General features: G+C 36.1%; 2 protein-coding genes across 6 annotated transcripts in view; both read right to left on the bottom strand.

Moving 5' to 3' along the window:
• Positions 1-5,340, bottom strand: part of grik1a (glutamate receptor, ionotropic, kainate 1a) — a 32,918-nt gene extending 27,578 nt beyond the window's left edge. The window contains exon 1 of one of the 3 annotated variants that reach the window (XM_032577341.1): positions 4,914-5,339. In XM_032577341.1, the coding sequence (XP_032433232.1) occupies positions 4,914-4,995 (82 nt within the window). In that variant the 5' untranslated portion in view covers positions 4,996-5,339. Of the gene's footprint in view, positions 1-4,913 lie in introns of all 3 variants that reach the window. The other 2 variants (XM_032577344.1, XM_032577342.1) reach the window with 2 other exon arrangements.
• A 2,556-nt stretch (positions 5,341-7,896) lies between these two features.
• The window catches only part of LOC116728109 (T-lymphoma invasion and metastasis-inducing protein 1-like), a 62,811-nt gene continuing 52,635 nt past the window's right edge, over positions 7,897-18,072 (bottom strand). For all 3 annotated transcript variants that reach the window (XM_032575906.1, XM_032575908.1, XM_032575907.1), the window contains 12 exons: positions 17,735-17,959; positions 17,441-17,509; positions 16,797-16,922; positions 16,046-16,154; positions 15,704-15,883; positions 15,449-15,567; positions 15,241-15,349; positions 14,664-14,722; positions 12,316-12,412; positions 11,248-11,335; positions 10,987-11,159; positions 7,897-10,887 (listed from right to left, as the gene is read on the bottom strand). In XM_032575906.1, coding sequence (XP_032431797.1) covers positions 10,250-10,887; positions 10,987-11,159; positions 11,248-11,335; positions 12,316-12,412; positions 14,664-14,722; positions 15,241-15,349; positions 15,449-15,567; positions 15,704-15,883; positions 16,046-16,154; positions 16,797-16,922; positions 17,441-17,509; positions 17,735-17,959 — 1,992 coding nt within the window. In that variant the 3' untranslated portion in view covers positions 7,897-10,249. The remainder of the gene's footprint in view (positions 10,888-10,986; positions 11,160-11,247; positions 11,336-12,315; positions 12,413-14,663; positions 14,723-15,240; positions 15,350-15,448; positions 15,568-15,703; positions 15,884-16,045; positions 16,155-16,796; positions 16,923-17,440; positions 17,510-17,734; positions 17,960-18,072) is intronic.

The following is an 18,072-nucleotide window of genomic DNA, read 5'->3' on the forward strand; positions in this document are numbered from 1 at the left end:
TTATTTTATTGAGATAATGTATTTTGATCACTGTTTGGAACTTGTGCACAATATTTTTGCATATAGAGTGGAATAATTTTGCTGGTGCTTTTATTGCTCTTTTAAATCCCTAGGTTGTTTTTGTTATAAACCCTGTGAAATCTGAGTTGAGTTGAATTTGATCTCGGTCTTCTGGGATGAGTTAGGAGGAGCTACAGAGCTACTTTGCAACCAAAAGATCCCATTAGGATGCTTCCCAGGTGCCTATATTTATAGGTTTTCTGCACACGTCCCATTAGAAGGAAATCTAGGAAGTATCTAAAACTCATTGAAGGGACTATATGTATACATTTATATTCTTGCCTGGGAACATCTTGAAATCTCCATAATGTCCAGGAGAGAGTTGGTATGTAGAGGAATGTCTAGGTGTCCATCCTGAAGCTTCATGACTCAATTTCAAATGGGTGGAAGAAATCAGATAGGTGGAAGAATGCGTAGGATATTCAGGTTCAACTATATTTTACTCTTTTCAATTAGAAACTTCCATAGGCTTTGGGTTGTCTTGATAATTTATTGCATATCTCCAGAAAATTTCCCAATTTAGTAAAATTATAATTCTGCTTTGGTAAAGAATAAAAAATACATTAAAAAGTGCAAACTTTTTGTCTCCTTGCATTATTTGTTGGGACAACAGTGTGGGCGTGTCATGGGGGGATGGAGGGTTGGGTGATCAATTGATGATACAAAGAAACCATTTCTAAATTCATGTAAATTGTAGTGTCACTGGTCAGCATACAGCATTACAGTAATTAAAGAAGTAGCTTACAGAAATATGTACAGTACAGAGAGATGGATGGGTGCTTTGTCTGCCTCCAGTTAAAATAAAACACAAACACAAATAAAACCAAACAGAAAAGGCAGAGCCAATCAATCCATTCGACATAAGATGAAGATGTTTGGCTCTGTTTGTAAGCACGCATAACCTCACCTCATCCATCTTCTACTTCAGTATTTAATGACAAATAATTAGGTATGACATGAGTTCATTTGTCATCCCCTTCTTGTGGAACAGCTTTGTCTGTACTGTGGTCTGTAACGGCTGCAGTTACCTCTAAAAGGGAGGACTTTTATGCCCAACAAAGAATTAATGTAGCGCAGAGTACTAAAAGCTTTCATTCAACTCCAAAATAATGAGAAATAATTTGCCACAAGAGCACACAACCATCTGGCATAAAATACATTGCAAATGGATGTTAGGACCTGGAGGACTCAAAAAAATAGCTTTTAGCACGTGTATGTGAGTTGCAGGTGGGATATATTTGCATAAAATTCACACACAGTGAAGATGCACAAAGGTGTCCGAAAAATGGCTAAATTGTACATGATTGTTTTTCCCTAGAAGTTATTGATTTTTTTATTTCTCATTTGGTTTTAAAGTTTAACAGTTATTTGTAACAATGATTTATATATCTGCGGTATTACAAAAAAAGATGCTATTTGAGAATTCCAGATTTTTCTACACCTCATATTTTTAAACCATGTCTTAACATTAATTATTTGAAATAATTTATAATTTATTTTGTCATCTATTTTTATTTAGGGGATGGTACGACAGTTAAATAAAAAAACAACAACAAAAATGAATTGTTGCACGATACTTTTGAGGTACTGCATGCTCCATATTCTATGTTCATTTAAAGAGAAACCAGCCAGCAAGATTAGAAACGTAAGTTCTCCATGATATGTTACATACATTGATCAGGTTCTAAGTACAGATGTACGAATTACATTTAAATGTTAGAAGTCCTCTTTTCTTACCCATTACTATGTAACCTCGTCACTGATTGTACATTTATCCACTTATCTCCTGAGGCTACTACGCCTGTGCCTGTGCATGGAAATCACAAAATTAAGTGGTTCCAGACTTTCATTTGCATATTGGGTGATATCTGGCAACCAAACTATTAACGTCAGTGCCTCTCTGAAGAAGCAAGGCAGATTGCTACAGTAGCAACAGGGAAGTAATAAATATATCTGAGAAAAAAAGACAATGGTTTTTATATAGGTGTTCAAAGGAAGCAAAAATACTCCTAAAAATGTAGAAAACTATTAGAAAGAATGAGATACTTAAACTGAAAGAACTGTGATAATTACAGTGACCAAGGGGACTGGGAAATACTGTTTACTATTTTCATAGCCTCTAGTCTTTAATTTGAATCAAGTCTTAAGCGGATGTTCATTATCAACATTTATGCCAGAAATCAAAGGAAATGTTGATATTTTTTAAATCTCTGATCTTTCTGTAAATCACTTTGCTGTGTATGAATTCTGCTATACAAATAACCTTGCTTTGCATTGCCTAGAGAGATAAAAATATAACATACATGTTTGGTCAGCACTGTAGAGTTTGGACAGATTGAGAACATATTAAAATTCAAGGCGCTTTTTTCATATTGCTACTGGATAAGACTGCAAATGCAGTGGTTTTATAATATAATAAAATCACTGCATAATATTCTATAATAATACAATATAAAGCTTTTTGTATATGTTAAAAAAATCATTGTGAAAGTAACAATCTTTTAAAAATCACTTTGCAAGTTAGCTTTGCAGGTTGTGGGAGTGATAGTGATGACGTATATTTTGTGAGGCCAGCTGGCAGCAGGATTTAAAAGTAAAGAGTAAAAAAGATGAAATATATGGTTTCCATTAAACATGATCGCTGCACTGCGTTGTCTGCCATTGTCATTTTGAGGATAATGCTATAGTAACACATCCAGTTCAGATATTATGCATTGCCAATGCCACACTTCTTTTTATACTAGCTTTATCTTCCTCTTAGGATCACTGAGAATGACATTTTCAAAAGAAAACTACCTGATTTCAATCTCTGGTTGGTTTATTAGTGCATCTCTGATTCAAAACAGAAATAGCTTCAATTTGCTGTTTCCTCTGAACTCTTGCTGCAAATCACAAGTGATGTCCCATCTTACAGAGCATTAAACACAAATAAATAAGGGCATTTGAGCAATTTTGTTGCATACTGTAGCTCTCATTTTATAAGCCTGGATTTAAAACTCTGTACACATCCTGCACCAAAATTTGCAAAGTATTGCAAAGTGCAATAACTGTCTACCTAAAAGCTCACCTAAATTTCTTGAGAAAAAATAAAGTAAACAAGCAGGTAGTTTTTGTTGTGTATACATAGTATATATGCATGTAATAACTTTTGCTGCTAACTCATTCTGTTGAAAACAATGTGTCTAGAGAAACTCTGCAGCTCTGCAAATCCTCATATGCAAACAAACATACTGATTGTGTTATGCAAATGTGTTGGAGTTGGAAACTTCTAGACTTGTGTTGTTCAAAGGATCTGAGCAGAATAGCTGAAGCTGAACGGATTGCTCCAGAACCGCCCTGAATATTAATATGAGACCCACAGCTAAACCCCACATCATAAATCCTCTGCAAGTGCAGCTGGACATTGCCACAAATTCATAAATACCGTTCATGCCAAAAAGAGATCTAGCACAGCAAGATCACATGGTATCAACTTCTTTTCTTCCAGATGTCCTCAGATGTTCAAAACTGGTATTGATTTATGTGTTCATAGTAAAAATTCTCTTATGCCTTGCTCAAATTCACAGTGTTATGACTTGATCAAACTAAAATACAGAATCTTCTGACCATCCATAAATACTGAAAATGAGTAGCCCCAACTTCAAAAAAGCAGTAAAATTTCTGCTACATTTTTGTCAACATGATCCTAATCCATACTTCTCAATTGAGATTTCTTGAAACACTGAGATTATGGTACTTTTATAAAAGTATTACAATAACACATTTTATAAATGTAAAGTATTTTCTTTTTGGAAGTTGATTTTGTACAGATGGAACAATGAGCAGCTTATAGGCTTTTAACCAGTACAACCAAGAAAGATAATGTTTCTCCAGTTTTGGGTTTAATGTACTGGCTTTTTGTTGATTCTTTTTATATCTATCTACAGGTATGATGACAGTGGGATTGAGAATTATCACAGGTGTACTGAAGCAATAAAATATAAGTAGTGAACAGTAATCTTAGTTTCAGCTGCTTGTGTAGCAAGACGTTTAGTGATTTTCTGATGGCATAAATGTTCAAACTGAATATTTTAGGGCATTGTAAGAAAAGTTAAAAAAGTATTAAAACATGATGAAAGAATAAAGTTGAAGGAAGTAGTAGTTCTTACTTTGATGGTTTGAGAGTCCCTTCTTTCATTCCCCCATTTGTCCCCTAATATATTCCAATCTATTTCATTAATCTCAAATTGTGTTTAGAAATGAACTTAACGTGAACAATTCCCAGTTTAAGGTTCTCTATTAGGGATATTCTGAAGCAATACACATTTCTAACAAAACACAGAAGAAAGCCTTTCCTTTATCACTGAATTGAGATGGTTAAATGGGATCATAATTTCAATGTAAACTTGCTTGAGGGAGAAACTAGCATTGCTTTTCTCCATCCATTTTTTATGTTGACCCTGGACGGTTAGTCATACTAACCAATTCCAAAAATGCCATTGGAGAACAACTTTATTTATCACATCAGTGGGACTCTTTTGTAATCACTTTTGAAATATTTGCCAATGTGTAAAACTGCAAATAGGCTTCCTTAAACCTGCACCCTTTAGCGGTTTAAATTTATTCGTGCACCTCATATCTCCACGTGTTTTAATCTACTTTATTGATTTATGTTGACATCAAGGAACTAGAAACTCAGTCTCGCAGGCTAGGGCACACAAACATCTGAAACTGAGATTGTTTCAGTTCACTGATGATGGAAAGAGATACTGAACAGCATCACAAACTATTTTTTATAGTAAATATGAAAACTCGGTCACACTTGTAATCTTGTTTCTGATTCTGTCCTGTGCGTAAACAGGTGTTGCGCTTACCAATTCTGAGGACTTGTGCTGAAGCCAAACAGAGCTCTGCCGCGATGACAACGTAACAGAAGAGTCTCTTTCGGTGCTCCATGGTTTTCCAAGCAAACTCTCTGGGAGTTTTGGGACCATGACAGACCAAAAGGGTTTCTGTCCAACCGAGGACACCACGGATGGGTCACGGCGACGCACGGCAAGTTTTATTCCCAAACCGATACGCTGCGCATCACTCCATCCACAGCAGAAGGTACGGTGAAAAAAATTACATTGAGACGCTTTCTTTTACAAATAAGACTTTTAAAATTTAAAGTCTCATTTTCAAACTAAAAAAAGACCAAGCAGCAAAGGTGACAAAACAAATCCACCGGACTGTGCGCATCCAAGAGGTGCCAGCTTCAAAGAAATGCCAGAGTGGACGTGTGAAACTCAAGGAAGTTAAATGTCCGGTTCGATTCATCAAAATAAGACACACGGAAGTAGAAACACTTCTTTTACTGCCAAGTTTATGTCTCCGTTTATTTTAAACTATTCTAAATTAGGATATAGAATTTGTGATGGTAGGAACAATTGAGATTCATCATCTTTTACTGAGTTACACTCTAGAGTAAAAATCTCGATCATTAATTTGTAAACTTGATACAACAAATTATTACTCCCTAGGTAAAATTAACTCCCAAAACTTGAAATAAGCAGCTTTTACTCTGAAGGTTAGCGGAGACTGATAGTGTTTACCCATCCCTGTGTGGAGGAGTTTGGCTGCAGTCCTTCGGATTAAATAGCAGAAGGATTGGCTGCGGTTCTGTTTGTACCGGTGCTAATGAGAGACGAATAATCTTAAAGTTGCAGGGCAAATGTCAGATAATCTCCCTCTCCCTCTCTCTCTCTACAGACTATGAAGTTTTTCACCCTTCTTTGTTTATCATCTAGGAGAACAAGGTGCCCATTTTATTTCTATTCTACTACATGGCGTCAGATTGTTTAGAAACAATAAAATCACTGTTTAAAAAGTGAATGGAAAATCCATTTTCTCCGTTTTATTGATTTGTGTTGGTATGACATTTAACTACCTTTAAACTGAAAACCTTTTGTTTAGTATTTTTCAATATTGTGACATTTGAAAAAGTCAAACACTCAGCACTCAAATAAAACTCTCATCAAGTCAGACTTGACATTTTAGCATGTCTGTGAAATCTTTGACAAAAACCTCTGGAAAAACAGCCTTTAGGCAAATTTAATTTACTTAGAAAAAGTGACCATATGAATACTAATTGGAATTCCCTCAGAATGTTTTCAGTTGAAAACAAGTCATTAGTTTAGATATTGAAACAAATCTACTTTAATCAGGTAATCAAGCAGTCCAATATCGGTTTGAACTATTTATTCTAGAAATTACATGATTGATCTATGTGCATGAAAGTTAACCAGTTTTATAGTGATTCTTCACTCCCTTTGCTCTTTGCTTCAGTTGCTATCTGACAGAGGTTTTTGTGTAATCTCTATATGTGTGTATTTATGCTTATATACTGTATATTACTTGATTAGTACAGGGACATTGGTAGATTGTTTTGTGAAGGGTGGCCATAAAGAAGGGAGAGAACAGAGACCATGTATGTATGTATAATGCTGCTAAAGAGGTTGAAATCTAATGATTTTGATACAACCTTGATTTTCTTTAGGATCTCTTAAAACCAGCTCAATAATATATAAGTTCATGTTTTGAAATCTGTATGGCAAAAATCAGCTGATTTGATATATTCAAATTTAGGATCTTAGATTAATTTGAGGACAGGACAAGCAGTGTGTGACAAACATTCAATGTCCCTATGAGGAACAGCAACAACAATGTACCCGTTTACCTGATATTTATTTTAGTGTGTATTCTTTTATTGGAATATTAATTTCTTTAATATTTATGTTTATTTACCCCCACAGACCCACAACATGTTGGGCTAAGTGGACTCTCTGAATTGCTCTTAGGAGGGAGTTTGAGTGTAAATGCCTGTCTGTCTCATGTGTCTCTGTGTTGTTCTCTGATGAACTGGTGACCTGTCAGTGGCATTCACCCTCTCTCACCTAATAACTGCTTTAGATATCCCTGGCAACCCGGCCAGAACAAATGTGTAGAGAAAATTGATATATGGATGCATTTATTTAGAGCTAGTTCACTTGTAGCTATCCATTGTTTATGTATAGGATTTATGGTTATATTCAATAAATTAGAATATGCATTCAAATGAGGCTCATTTGTAAGATTAAAAATACCTTTCGGCACATATTTCTGTTACTAAAAAATGTTTTTAGTAGATCTGATGTAATATTTTAATTTTAAATGTTTTCATTATCTGTAAAAATAAAAGCTTTCAAACCTCCATCCCTGTGAAATTAATCTGTTTCATTTAGCGATAAAGTTCCTGAAATAGATGGGTTTTTCAGTAACGTTCAAATTAATTGAATGGGCCCATCTGTATTTTTTTTAAACATTATTTTTGTATTTAATCTTTACCTAAATTATATTTTATGCCAATTTAAAAGACAATAATGTTTATTGTATAATTAAAATACAACTATCTTTGCAGAACAAATTGTTTTGTCGAAAAGTAATTTTTTTTTAATTGTCAGAAAAAACTAGTGCCTGTTTATTTTATTCAATACTTTGTAAGCATGGTGGCAAAAATATTTTGGTTATTAAATATACAATCTGGTGACTTTTCTTCCCAATATAGCAGGATACCAAAATTTATACAAGCAAATGATCAAGCCCATTCAGAAAACAAACTCAAAATAAGGCAAAACATTTTTGTATGACTTGGGTTGATATGCATTGAGGTGCATACTTTTCATTCAGAATGCACTTTTGTATTTTTCTTATGCTCATGTAATATTCTAATCTTTAATGAGTTTTCATTAGCTGTTAGCAGAAAATCAAGAACACAAAGTCTTTAAAACTTTTTCTGCTTTTTTTTCTCGCTACGGAGAAAAAAGTCAAAACAGCCAATAAGTTTAATGAGAAAATTTATTTTCACATAAAAATCCACAGTTTTAAGTACAAACAGTTTCAAAAGTACAAAGGTGGGAGTCAAAGGGCTTTTCACAGAGTTTGCCTCCAGGGCCTGGCGATTGTACCTCACAGTCACAAGTCTTTCCCAGATGTGATGAACCAGTGAGCCGTTAGCTGAGATATCGGCTTTGTAAATAGATTAAGAACATAAAGTTTAAAATAATCCACTTCCTTATTCCCATGAACCAGAGTAGCTAAGCCTCAGTGTTCACAGTTCGGCGTTAAGTGCTTGTACTTGTGTTCTGTACAGAAGTCTCACAATAAGCACGTTGAAGTGGTGATAGTGAAATGGCACCACCTGGTGGAATGGAGAAGCATCACAAGATTGTGAAGTGGATGCAGGCTGTGACAGGATGTTCATAAGTTAAATGTAAAAGGTTGCTTGGATCTGATAAAGGAGGATAATTAAGTTGCAGCTCAGGACTAATAATATTCAAGTAAACAGGACTAGAATGGTTGGGCTGTATTTTAAAGACATCAAACTTGAAGGGACTCCAAGATCCAGTGTAGGGTCTAATGAGCTAAAAAACTACCAAAATAGAAGAATATTTTTTAACAATAAAACAAAAAATATGAGAAGGGCACAGAAGAGAGTTTTGTCAAGTCCATTTCTATCACCAAAGTTTGCACAAAGTTTGTAACACTGAGCAGATAAATGTGTTGTAAACATTAAGTTACAGTAAAGTTTTCCTAAAAGGCAATGTTAAATAAACATGAAAATTTTGCTATTCATAACCATTTTTAAAAAGTATATAGGAGAAAAAGTGAGCATCAAAACTTTTTTGTACAACAGGTGAAAAGCACTATTACTTCCAACTATACAGTGATGTGCAGCTGATATTAAGTTAAAACTGTTTTTTTTTAAAAGCACAATAAAGCTAGTCGGACCTCACCATCTTTTATACAGCAGCCATTTAGTCAAAATCCCCTGAAGAGAAAGAACACACAGCGCTTGAGGGGGTGGGGTTGGTTTGGTAGTAAATACAAACAGCTTTTCGAGTCAGAAAAATATATAACACCCACATTACTGTGTTGAAAAATAGACGTTTTGGTCCATGAGTCATAATTTAGTGAGGATGTCTCTTCTGTGCAGTGTGTCATGAGACAGTAGCTGCCTGTGTCTACATACGATGTGCTTTCCAGTGTATGAAGACATACACCTCCTCATCTGACATGTATGCACATGCAATGCTTTCATCTTCAGATAAATGCCAGCTTTTTGTGAAATGCCTGGGTACAGTGAGGGATCTCTGTTGCAATTTTAAGGCCAGAAGTTATGAATTAGAATCTGAGGGGCAAAAGAGGAACCAGAGCATGTTATAAGATGGTAGGATTGTCAAACTGGGTGGAGTTAAAAAGAGTGGTTAGCATCACAGTGCTATACACTTTCTCTTAAAGCTTGTACCTGATTCACCCTACATTTTCTTGGAATCCTGATTTACAACTCCTTGCAAAGCTTTTTAGACCCCTTAAACATTTTCACAGTTTTATAATCATAAGCTATGACTACACACTTCCATGTATTTCATTGGGATTTTCAGTGACAGGAAAAATGCGGAGTTTAATTATGAAGTGAAAGAAAAATTATATATTCAATGAAAAAGAAAATCTGAGGAGTTTGGCATTTTTATTTAGGCCCTTTTACTCCGATAACCCTAATTAAATCCAATGCAACAAGGTGTCTTCAGTTACTTGGTTAATAAATAATTTAGAGACTCTTAAGATTTGCCATAAACCTACAGAATATTCCTCTTATATAAAACAAACTTGTTGAAGACTCTGGCCAGATTTTGCCTTCATACAAAACGGTAAAAAAACAACAACACTAAACATCACCCTGAATACACATCTCCACAGAAAAACATAGTAATGGCAGGATTATGCTGTGGTGATTTTTTTTTCTTTCCTTTAGCAGAGACGGGTATGGAGCTAAATAAAGGGAGATGCTGGAACTGGAGATTTAACTAGGGTTGTCAGAGTAAAAGGGCCTAAATAAAAATGCCAAACTTCTCAGATTTTCTAAACATGGAATCAGCTACATTAACATCTATAGAGTACTGACTTGATTGACTGAATATAAATGGCCTTTTTACTTTTCAGAATTTGAATTGTAATTAGGAAAACAATGAATCCTTTTCCACTTAATTATGCACCTTCTTTGAGTCATCCATCACAAAATCCCAATAAAATACCATGAAATAAAAAAAATTCAAGGGGAATGAACACTTTTGAACAGTAATGTATTGAGTGGAAGACACCTCTGCGCTTGTCTTCATTCTGTAGTCTCCCATCAAAAGACATCACTGTTGCACCCTTTATTAAAGTCGTCCCGTCGTACCCAGATCATGTCGTGGTTCTTGCTAGTGGCTCCCTCCACAGAACACTGCTGCTTCAAAGGAGTGAGCTTTGAGGAACTAGAGACAGACAGACTGCAGGATGTGAAGGAGTCTGAATCATCCCTCTGTTTTGTTCGATCCACTTTCACACCCTGCTCCATCTCGCTTCTAGACTCCATCTTTCTATTCAAGTTGACCTCTTTGCTGTGCAACCTCAGTTCTCCCACTCCTGCCTCCAGGGAGTCTGGTTCGGCCGACGGGCCTCGCAGAGATTTACAGTATTCGTCATCGTCACTCAAGATGTCCGTCTCCTTCACCTGTCTGTCGTCGATGTCTTCGCACTGGTCTTCGTAGCGCCTCAGGTTGAACTGCTCCTCCACCCAACGGTCCGTGTCCTCTGCCTGATGTTTGTGAGACGGATGAGGTTCGTGCTTGGAGGGAGAGGAGCTTGAAGGGGAACAGGTTGGCCGATGGGAGATGCTGGTAACATCAGTGCTGTTGTTGTTGGTGCCGTGGAAAACCTGGTCAGCATCAATAGTAATGTGGTTCTTCAAGAGGCTTCGGCGACTCAGAGTTCGCGATGGGGCAGATGCTAAACGCAGACACAAAAAGAGAAAAGGGGGCGGAAAAAAAAACATAATGTCGTCTGTAAAGTATTTAAGGTTGTATTAAGAATTTTATGTAAACTTACCTGCTCTGTTCATGGCAGGCCGTGCACCTTTGAGGGCGGTCAGGCGTTTGCCACCAAACGGGACATACTTCTGGTTGAGCGGCATAGATTTTGTCTTGAGTATATGTCGCCTTTGCTTCTCCCTAAGAATAGACTGGACTGCTTTCAAGAAGTCCTTTTTGCTCTCTGGAGAACTAGAATCATACAAGAAACACATGAATTTGAAATTATTTCACTCACTTCCAATACATGTGTTTAATGCATTTTTTTTTTTTTAAATACCTGCAGCACAGCTGAAAGATTCTTTCTGGTCTTCCTTCAGATTCAGACCTTGTGTGGACTAGTTCACATACTGCTGTGGCATCAGAGCCTGAAATGAAAAAATACGGGTTTCTAATTTCAAGAATCGCTCATTGAGGTTCGATATTTGCCACAGATGCTGTTAAATGCAGAATAGGACTGTAAAAACCTTGTTAGCTGTATGATTTTGAATAAAAACATTACTTTTGGTGGGACTGCAACTTTGTTCTGGAATAGGCATGCTAAAAATTGCATTAATCAAAAAGCAGAAGTCTGGCAATTCACTTAAAACAACTCGCTGCACAGTCATGAGGCCAAACATAAGCAATTTGCTTATGTTTGGAAATTTGCTCATGTTTCTTTGGTCATCCAAAGAAACTAGGATGATCAACAAAATGACTTAACTGTAAACCTGTAAATCAGAAAGGCTTGTGTATTTATCCAACACAAACTTCGCACAAAACATAAGAAAGTGTATGCTTAATGTATGTTGTAACCATGTTTTCTGGCAAGAAATCTACACTTTGAAAGCCTTTTTGTTTCCCCTTAAATAACGGCACATCGTTAAGGAAAATCCATTTCTGGGTTGAGCAGTGAAGATGACTACATAGATTTCACCAATGAAACTTGTCAAATGCTTTGTAAATGCTCATCGGGTTTTAGTTAAGGCAAAGTGACTGTGGGGCAACAGTTCCATCACTGAAAAAACAAGCCATGTATAATGCACTCCCATTGCAGAGAATTATCAAGAGGAGATTTAGTAGGCTGTGGTAATCTCAATTTTCCCAAAATTTTAAGACTGAACTCTGATATAAGATGATAACTCAGCTTTGCAGAGCAGTTTATAAACTAGCCAATCAATTTGTGAATGGAGGCAACAAAATAGCCAGCCTGCAATTCTGACAACTCCATTTTTGGATCAAGATGGGCTGCAGTTCATAACAGAGAGACAAACTTTTTTGAAAACATTCATCATTTGTTATTGGTATGCCATGAGAAAAGTTAAAAGTTGCATTTTAGGAATACTTGTGGAAAACAAGTTAGACCTACTTGCAGCAGCCCGGACTTGAAGGGAGTCTGTTGCAATCATGTATCGGAAGCGGAAATTATCCCTGTCCTCGCTCACAGTCGCACGATGAGATCCCCCCTGAAACACAAAACACACGTGAAACACGACTGCAGTACATCAACATAACAGCAGGAGGCGTAAAACTCCACACAACACATGACATTTAACAGCTACTGTCAGGCATCATAATCAGATGACGACATTAAATATACACATAGCCAACTCATGGTTGTTGGAAGACATTAAGAGCAATTTTATTTCAGAATGCGCCAACAAACAGGCCCACCAGCAAACTTCAGCACCACTGATCTGGCTTTTATGGCCTCCAGTTTTATTATTGCAAAATGCAATAATAGGCTGGTTTGCATTTTCCCAGTGAACCAACACATTAAAACTAAAAGATAAAATAGGTTTTGCTTGACAACCTCTATTGCCATACTGTATTTTATCTTTAAATAAAATAGAACTTGGAATAATGTGCATATATTAAGCAAACATTTCCCCCTTTTTGTCAATACAGTAACTGTAAAGGTTTTTATGAAAATGAGAGCTGAGGGTGAAACTGGTCAGACAAGTTCATTTCCTCTTTGTTCTTTAAGGAAATAGCATATCCAAGCAGTATTTGCGCTGGGCTTACTTTTTAAAAGGTGTTTTTCCTGCTGACACAGTTTTGAGTTCTGAGTAGTTTGCAATAACTTTTAAAGTGGACTTGAAAAGAAAAGTGCATAAAGAAATGTAACATCAGTTAGTTTCTAGATATTAAAGCCCATTATTAAACTCTTTATATGTTAGAAAATAATTTCTGTGTTAAAACATAATTAAAATATGACAATCTGTTCTTGGTCCTATAAAAGGGAAGGAATATTGAAAACATAAAAATACATCAAATTATAGTACAACCTTCAAACTTTGAAGGTTTTTCCATAATGTCTACACAGTCAGTGACATTGTCAACCTTTCTTGTGTGAATTAAATTTCTCTTCAGTACCTCCTTATCTTTGTTGATAAAGAGGAATAAAGTTCCTTTATCATCCATGTGCTCCCTGCTCATTTAGGTCAAAATACCTTCCAATACAGAAGCTGAGTCAGCAGATTTTTCAATGAGGAAGTACAAGGGCTTTTCCTGAGATGTGTGTATCAAGGCAGCTGTGATTATTATCCAGTAACTTGCCACCATCAGCATGTGAATGGGTGAATCACTGAATGAGCACTTTGGGGTCCTGTGGACTTGACAAAGCACTGTACAAATACACATGTAGTTCAGATTCCAAGAGATATTGGTATCTGAAAGCCACAAATGAAAAATGGGACAAATCTTCCCGTTTTAACTTGTTGATGAGGAATTGCTAGAGCAACAGGAGGAATTTGTTTGCATTTTGAACAGTGAATAGTCAACGGATAAGTGTGGCAGGTGATGCCATCAGCTTTGGGGGAAAACTGACAATTTGGTCAGCAACTTAAAACTTTAACAGTGATGCATAAAACCTGAAAATGAAAAGCAAGAAGGATTTGGTAATGGCCCAATGTCTTGTGACCCATTAAAATATGGATGATATTTCTGGCCGAGAGTAATGAGACACAGTGAACCTTCAAACGATTCACTGAACAAGGTTGTTATTGATTTGAAAGGTTACCCTATTCACTCTGTTGGACTTATGTGGTTTTTAATATTCATAAAGGCTATAAGTAGCAGAAATCATAACCAGTCTTAAAAGTTCTGAATGTTTTCATATTCAAATGGTTAAATAAGCACAAAAATTGCTGAAGTGGTTAGTTTCCCCCCAAAAAATGGATAAACGAAGTTGAAAGAGTGAGTATTTCACTATGGTGTTAGAGCTTTATAGGATTTAAGAAATTCTAGTTTTACACTCATCTTTAAATTGGTAAATACACAACATTTTGCACAGCTTTATACCTTTGAATAAAAAGGCCCAAGTCATTTTTTTCTTACTTGTAAATCATAAAAAATTAATTGGTTGGTCATATTTTAGTTACTGGTGACTAGTAGGCCACTTTCTGCATTTGCAGTTTTGAGGCATATTTTACATTATATTTATAGCTGTATAAACAAAGTTTTCGTTTTTTCTTATTAAAAATACTTTCAGGTAATTGTAAGCCTGCAAGTTGGGGCTTCTTAAAAATGTATTCATTTAACATCTTCTCTCTGTACGGCTTGGCAGACCTCTAAGAACAAGTGGAATAATTTACTTAAAACAATGGGATGAAATTGATCATAAAAGTATCATCAATTTCCATCTAATGAATTTGTCTTTTCAATCCATTTCTTCAAATTAAAACCAATGCACAGAAAAATGTTAAGTGTACTTACAATTTTTTTCCGGTGCTTGGATGAGTTTTTGTAGACAAAAACAACAGCAGTTTTGAACACTGTAAAACAGGAACAGAGATAAAGGGTATGACATAAATCAAAGCACATTTTATTACCCGCTTTATTTTAGTCAAAATTCAACTTATAGGATGCTAAAGAATACCTTTGGTGGCAGCTAAAGATTAAAATTACAATATTTAGTGATTATGTGATCAGAAAAATCCATAATGTCGATATTGAATGCTAAAAGCTGCCACCTCTGCTCACCAACACTTGGCAAAGAAAGCCATAAGAGTTTTTATATCTAATATTTATTGCATGGAAAATATGTCAGCTGAGTGAACTTTTTATATTTTTATTACATCTGTACACTTTGGGGCTGGGTGAACATGACATGTCAGCAATTTAGTGCATGGAAAAAGTTAAATAAATAAAGCAGTGACTCTCTGTGTGTGCATTTTTTACTTTGTCTTGTGCAGTAGGTACATTATTTTTCTCTGTAATATGGTATGGAAAGAATGTTATATAATGTAAATTTAGAATGACAGTATTACCAAAACATCTATTTAACTCTTACCAAAAGCAGATAATTCTGGGTCCTTTTTGCTTTTGCCAAAAGTGGCTGGAGCGTTCATCCACGCCACTGTTGAGTGCAGCAGAAGGTCGCCCATTGAGAGATCAAGCACCTTTATTAAAAAGTAAAAAAAAAAAAAAGCCAAAAATTAAATTATTTCTCTTTTGACATTTGATCATATTTCAGTTCAGTGATCTAGAAGGTGAGTTACCTGTTTGTTATCCGCCGTCTGCTCATTGATGAGCTGATCAAAAACTGCTCCGTACTCCTCATGAAGCTTTTGCATCTCGTTGATGTGACTCGCAACTTTGTTCATGGCCTTCATTGCGACTGGATAAGACAACAGTCCATTAGCTATGTCTTAATCAATTACTGCTCCAAACAGTGAGGGGCATAGCTAATGTTGAAACCATTTCACAGTGCTAATAGATGGAGAGAAAATAAATAAATAAAAGCACTGCTTTACCATCCAGATGGTAGTGTTCTTCACTGTCTGGGTCAGTGAGAGAGTAGAGCTCCCTGAGTAGGAGTGGGTACTTCAGGACTCTCTGGATGGGTTTGATCAGGTAAGACTCCAGAGTGGATGAATGTTGCTGTCTGGGATTTCTCTCAGCCAGGAAGGCTTTGAACTCTGGGTCAGTTTTGGCTGAAAAAAGAAGATGCTGTTTATAAGTTACAAGTCACTACAAATTTATAAGTTTCTGCCATATGATTTGTAAGCAGATTTGTGAAGACTGCAGATCTAAAGAACTGCAGTCTTTAGGTTAATTGTGTTCTTGCCACTAAAAATGAATATCTGCATTTTTACCTTTGGCCAGGACCTTCGGGACCTTTGTGTGGCTCGCACAAAACGCACTGTAGATCTTGAACCGGTCAGCATAATAAAGGAATGACCCACCCAAAGAGAAAAGCACCTTCTGTAGAGAGGAAAAAAAGCATAATGCATTAATAAAAATGATTCATATTTGTATTGATTTAGAAAGATATAAGATATTGTCTGTCCCAGTATCCACATACAGCTCTTTATTTTAACCTTTAATGTCCAGACTCTTTCTTCTCGTGCCTACTTCTGCTTGACAGATAGATTCTATGATCTAGCCAAAATAAATCCTTATTATATCAATTAGAGAGGCTTTTTCAAATAAAGCTTGTTTCTTAAAATGAGAAATGTTTCCTAAGATTCCAAACAGTGGATCTTTATTCAAAACAACCTTGACAAACCTGTTCAGACTGTTAAATTTGTTAATTTTTTTTTTTGCACTGCAAGTAAATGTGAAGCTCTAAGACTCAACTTATGCTTTTTCAAGTCTTCTATGTGTGTTTAAGCCCTGAGTATCTTTTTACCAACACATTAGCTCAACTCATCCTGATAGTACCCATGAACCAAAGTGAATTTTCTTCTGAGTGCAGAATTTGTGCAATAACACCACAAATAATTCATTGGAAGTTTTTTTTTTTTTAAAGGAAAACACAGTGAAACAGCAGAAATAACTAGACCTTGATCTTCCAGTCATAAAAAATATCCAAATGATTCTGAGGTTTAGAGAAAAACTGTTTACCTTAAACTGGTCCACTCTCTCCAATCTTTCCAGATCAGGCACCAGTCTGATTCCATCTTCAAGCGTTCGCAGAAACTCCAACTGGAATTCCACCATCTCTTCAAGATTACCAAATAAAACATCCAGCTACAAAGAAACAATGAGAATTCTGTTAGTACTATCGTACATGGTGAAGCTTAATGGCTGTCAACTAATGTTTACAGTTCCCTCTATGCCAGAAAAAAAATAAATAAATAAACTGGTTTTGAATTTGTCACAGGACCTGCTTCACAACCTTTCACACAAATTTAACTTCAATACTTTCACACAGGCAAGTCAAAACCTAACATCCAACAAACCATTAACATTTTAAAGTGACTTTTGTTCATTGCTAATGCAATACTTCTGATTCTGATTTGTGTACCCATAAATACGTATATCCAGGCTCTACACTTCCACATTAACTACAGAGTCTACATACATACTCACTTCCTCTATGTACGGACAAGCTACCAACTAGAAAGCAAATAATAAAATTCTTCCTATTTGCTTAAATCACTTCAATGCAATATTCTGTAATAGATCTGAGAATTCACATATAGTTTCCAAATTTAAGCATGGAGTATCGTTATTTTTGGTATTAATAATAAGCAGCATGACAGTACCTCATCCTGTGTTAGGAAACTCTCTTTCTGTAAAGGTTTCAAGTAGCACTCTATGAGACAGCGCAGGTCCTGAAAAAGATAAAAAAACAAGATCAGTCTTTGAGCACAAATTGTGCAGAAGGTGTTTTTGTGATTCAATGTCAAGTATTGTGGACAACGACAATGAGTCAGCTCCAACGGTTCTTAACGCAACACACTAATGGTATGTTGGTAATTATGACATATGTCCGACACGTTTGAAATGCCTGACAGGTTTAGAAAGTCTACTTAAAATTAAATTAAAACAGAACTCACCTTGACATACGTCTTCTCTGTCTCCACCAATTCACTGATGACCTTGCGCAGTTTGTCTGCATGGGAAAGCTGCCTCTGGGCGGCAGTGCCGGCAGCATGCGCCAAAGCTGACACAGGGCTCGGTGACAGGGAAGATGAAGACGACGATGAGGAAGATGACATTGGGCACTCCAGGGGATTCATGTCATGGAGACTGCGGCAGAAAGCAGTGACTTGCTCTGTGCTCTGTGGTGGGAAATGGGGAAACAAGACATTCCATTAGTCTAATGTCAGAATTCCCTCACCTTATTTGTAAAACTGGATTATGAACAACTAAAATGTCTTTGGAAGGTTTTTGA

This window comes from Xiphophorus hellerii, chromosome 11, assembly GCF_003331165.1.
Source record: "Xiphophorus hellerii strain 12219 chromosome 11, Xiphophorus_hellerii-4.1, whole genome shotgun sequence".
NCBI lineage: Eukaryota > Metazoa > Chordata > Actinopteri > Cyprinodontiformes > Poeciliidae > Xiphophorus > Xiphophorus hellerii.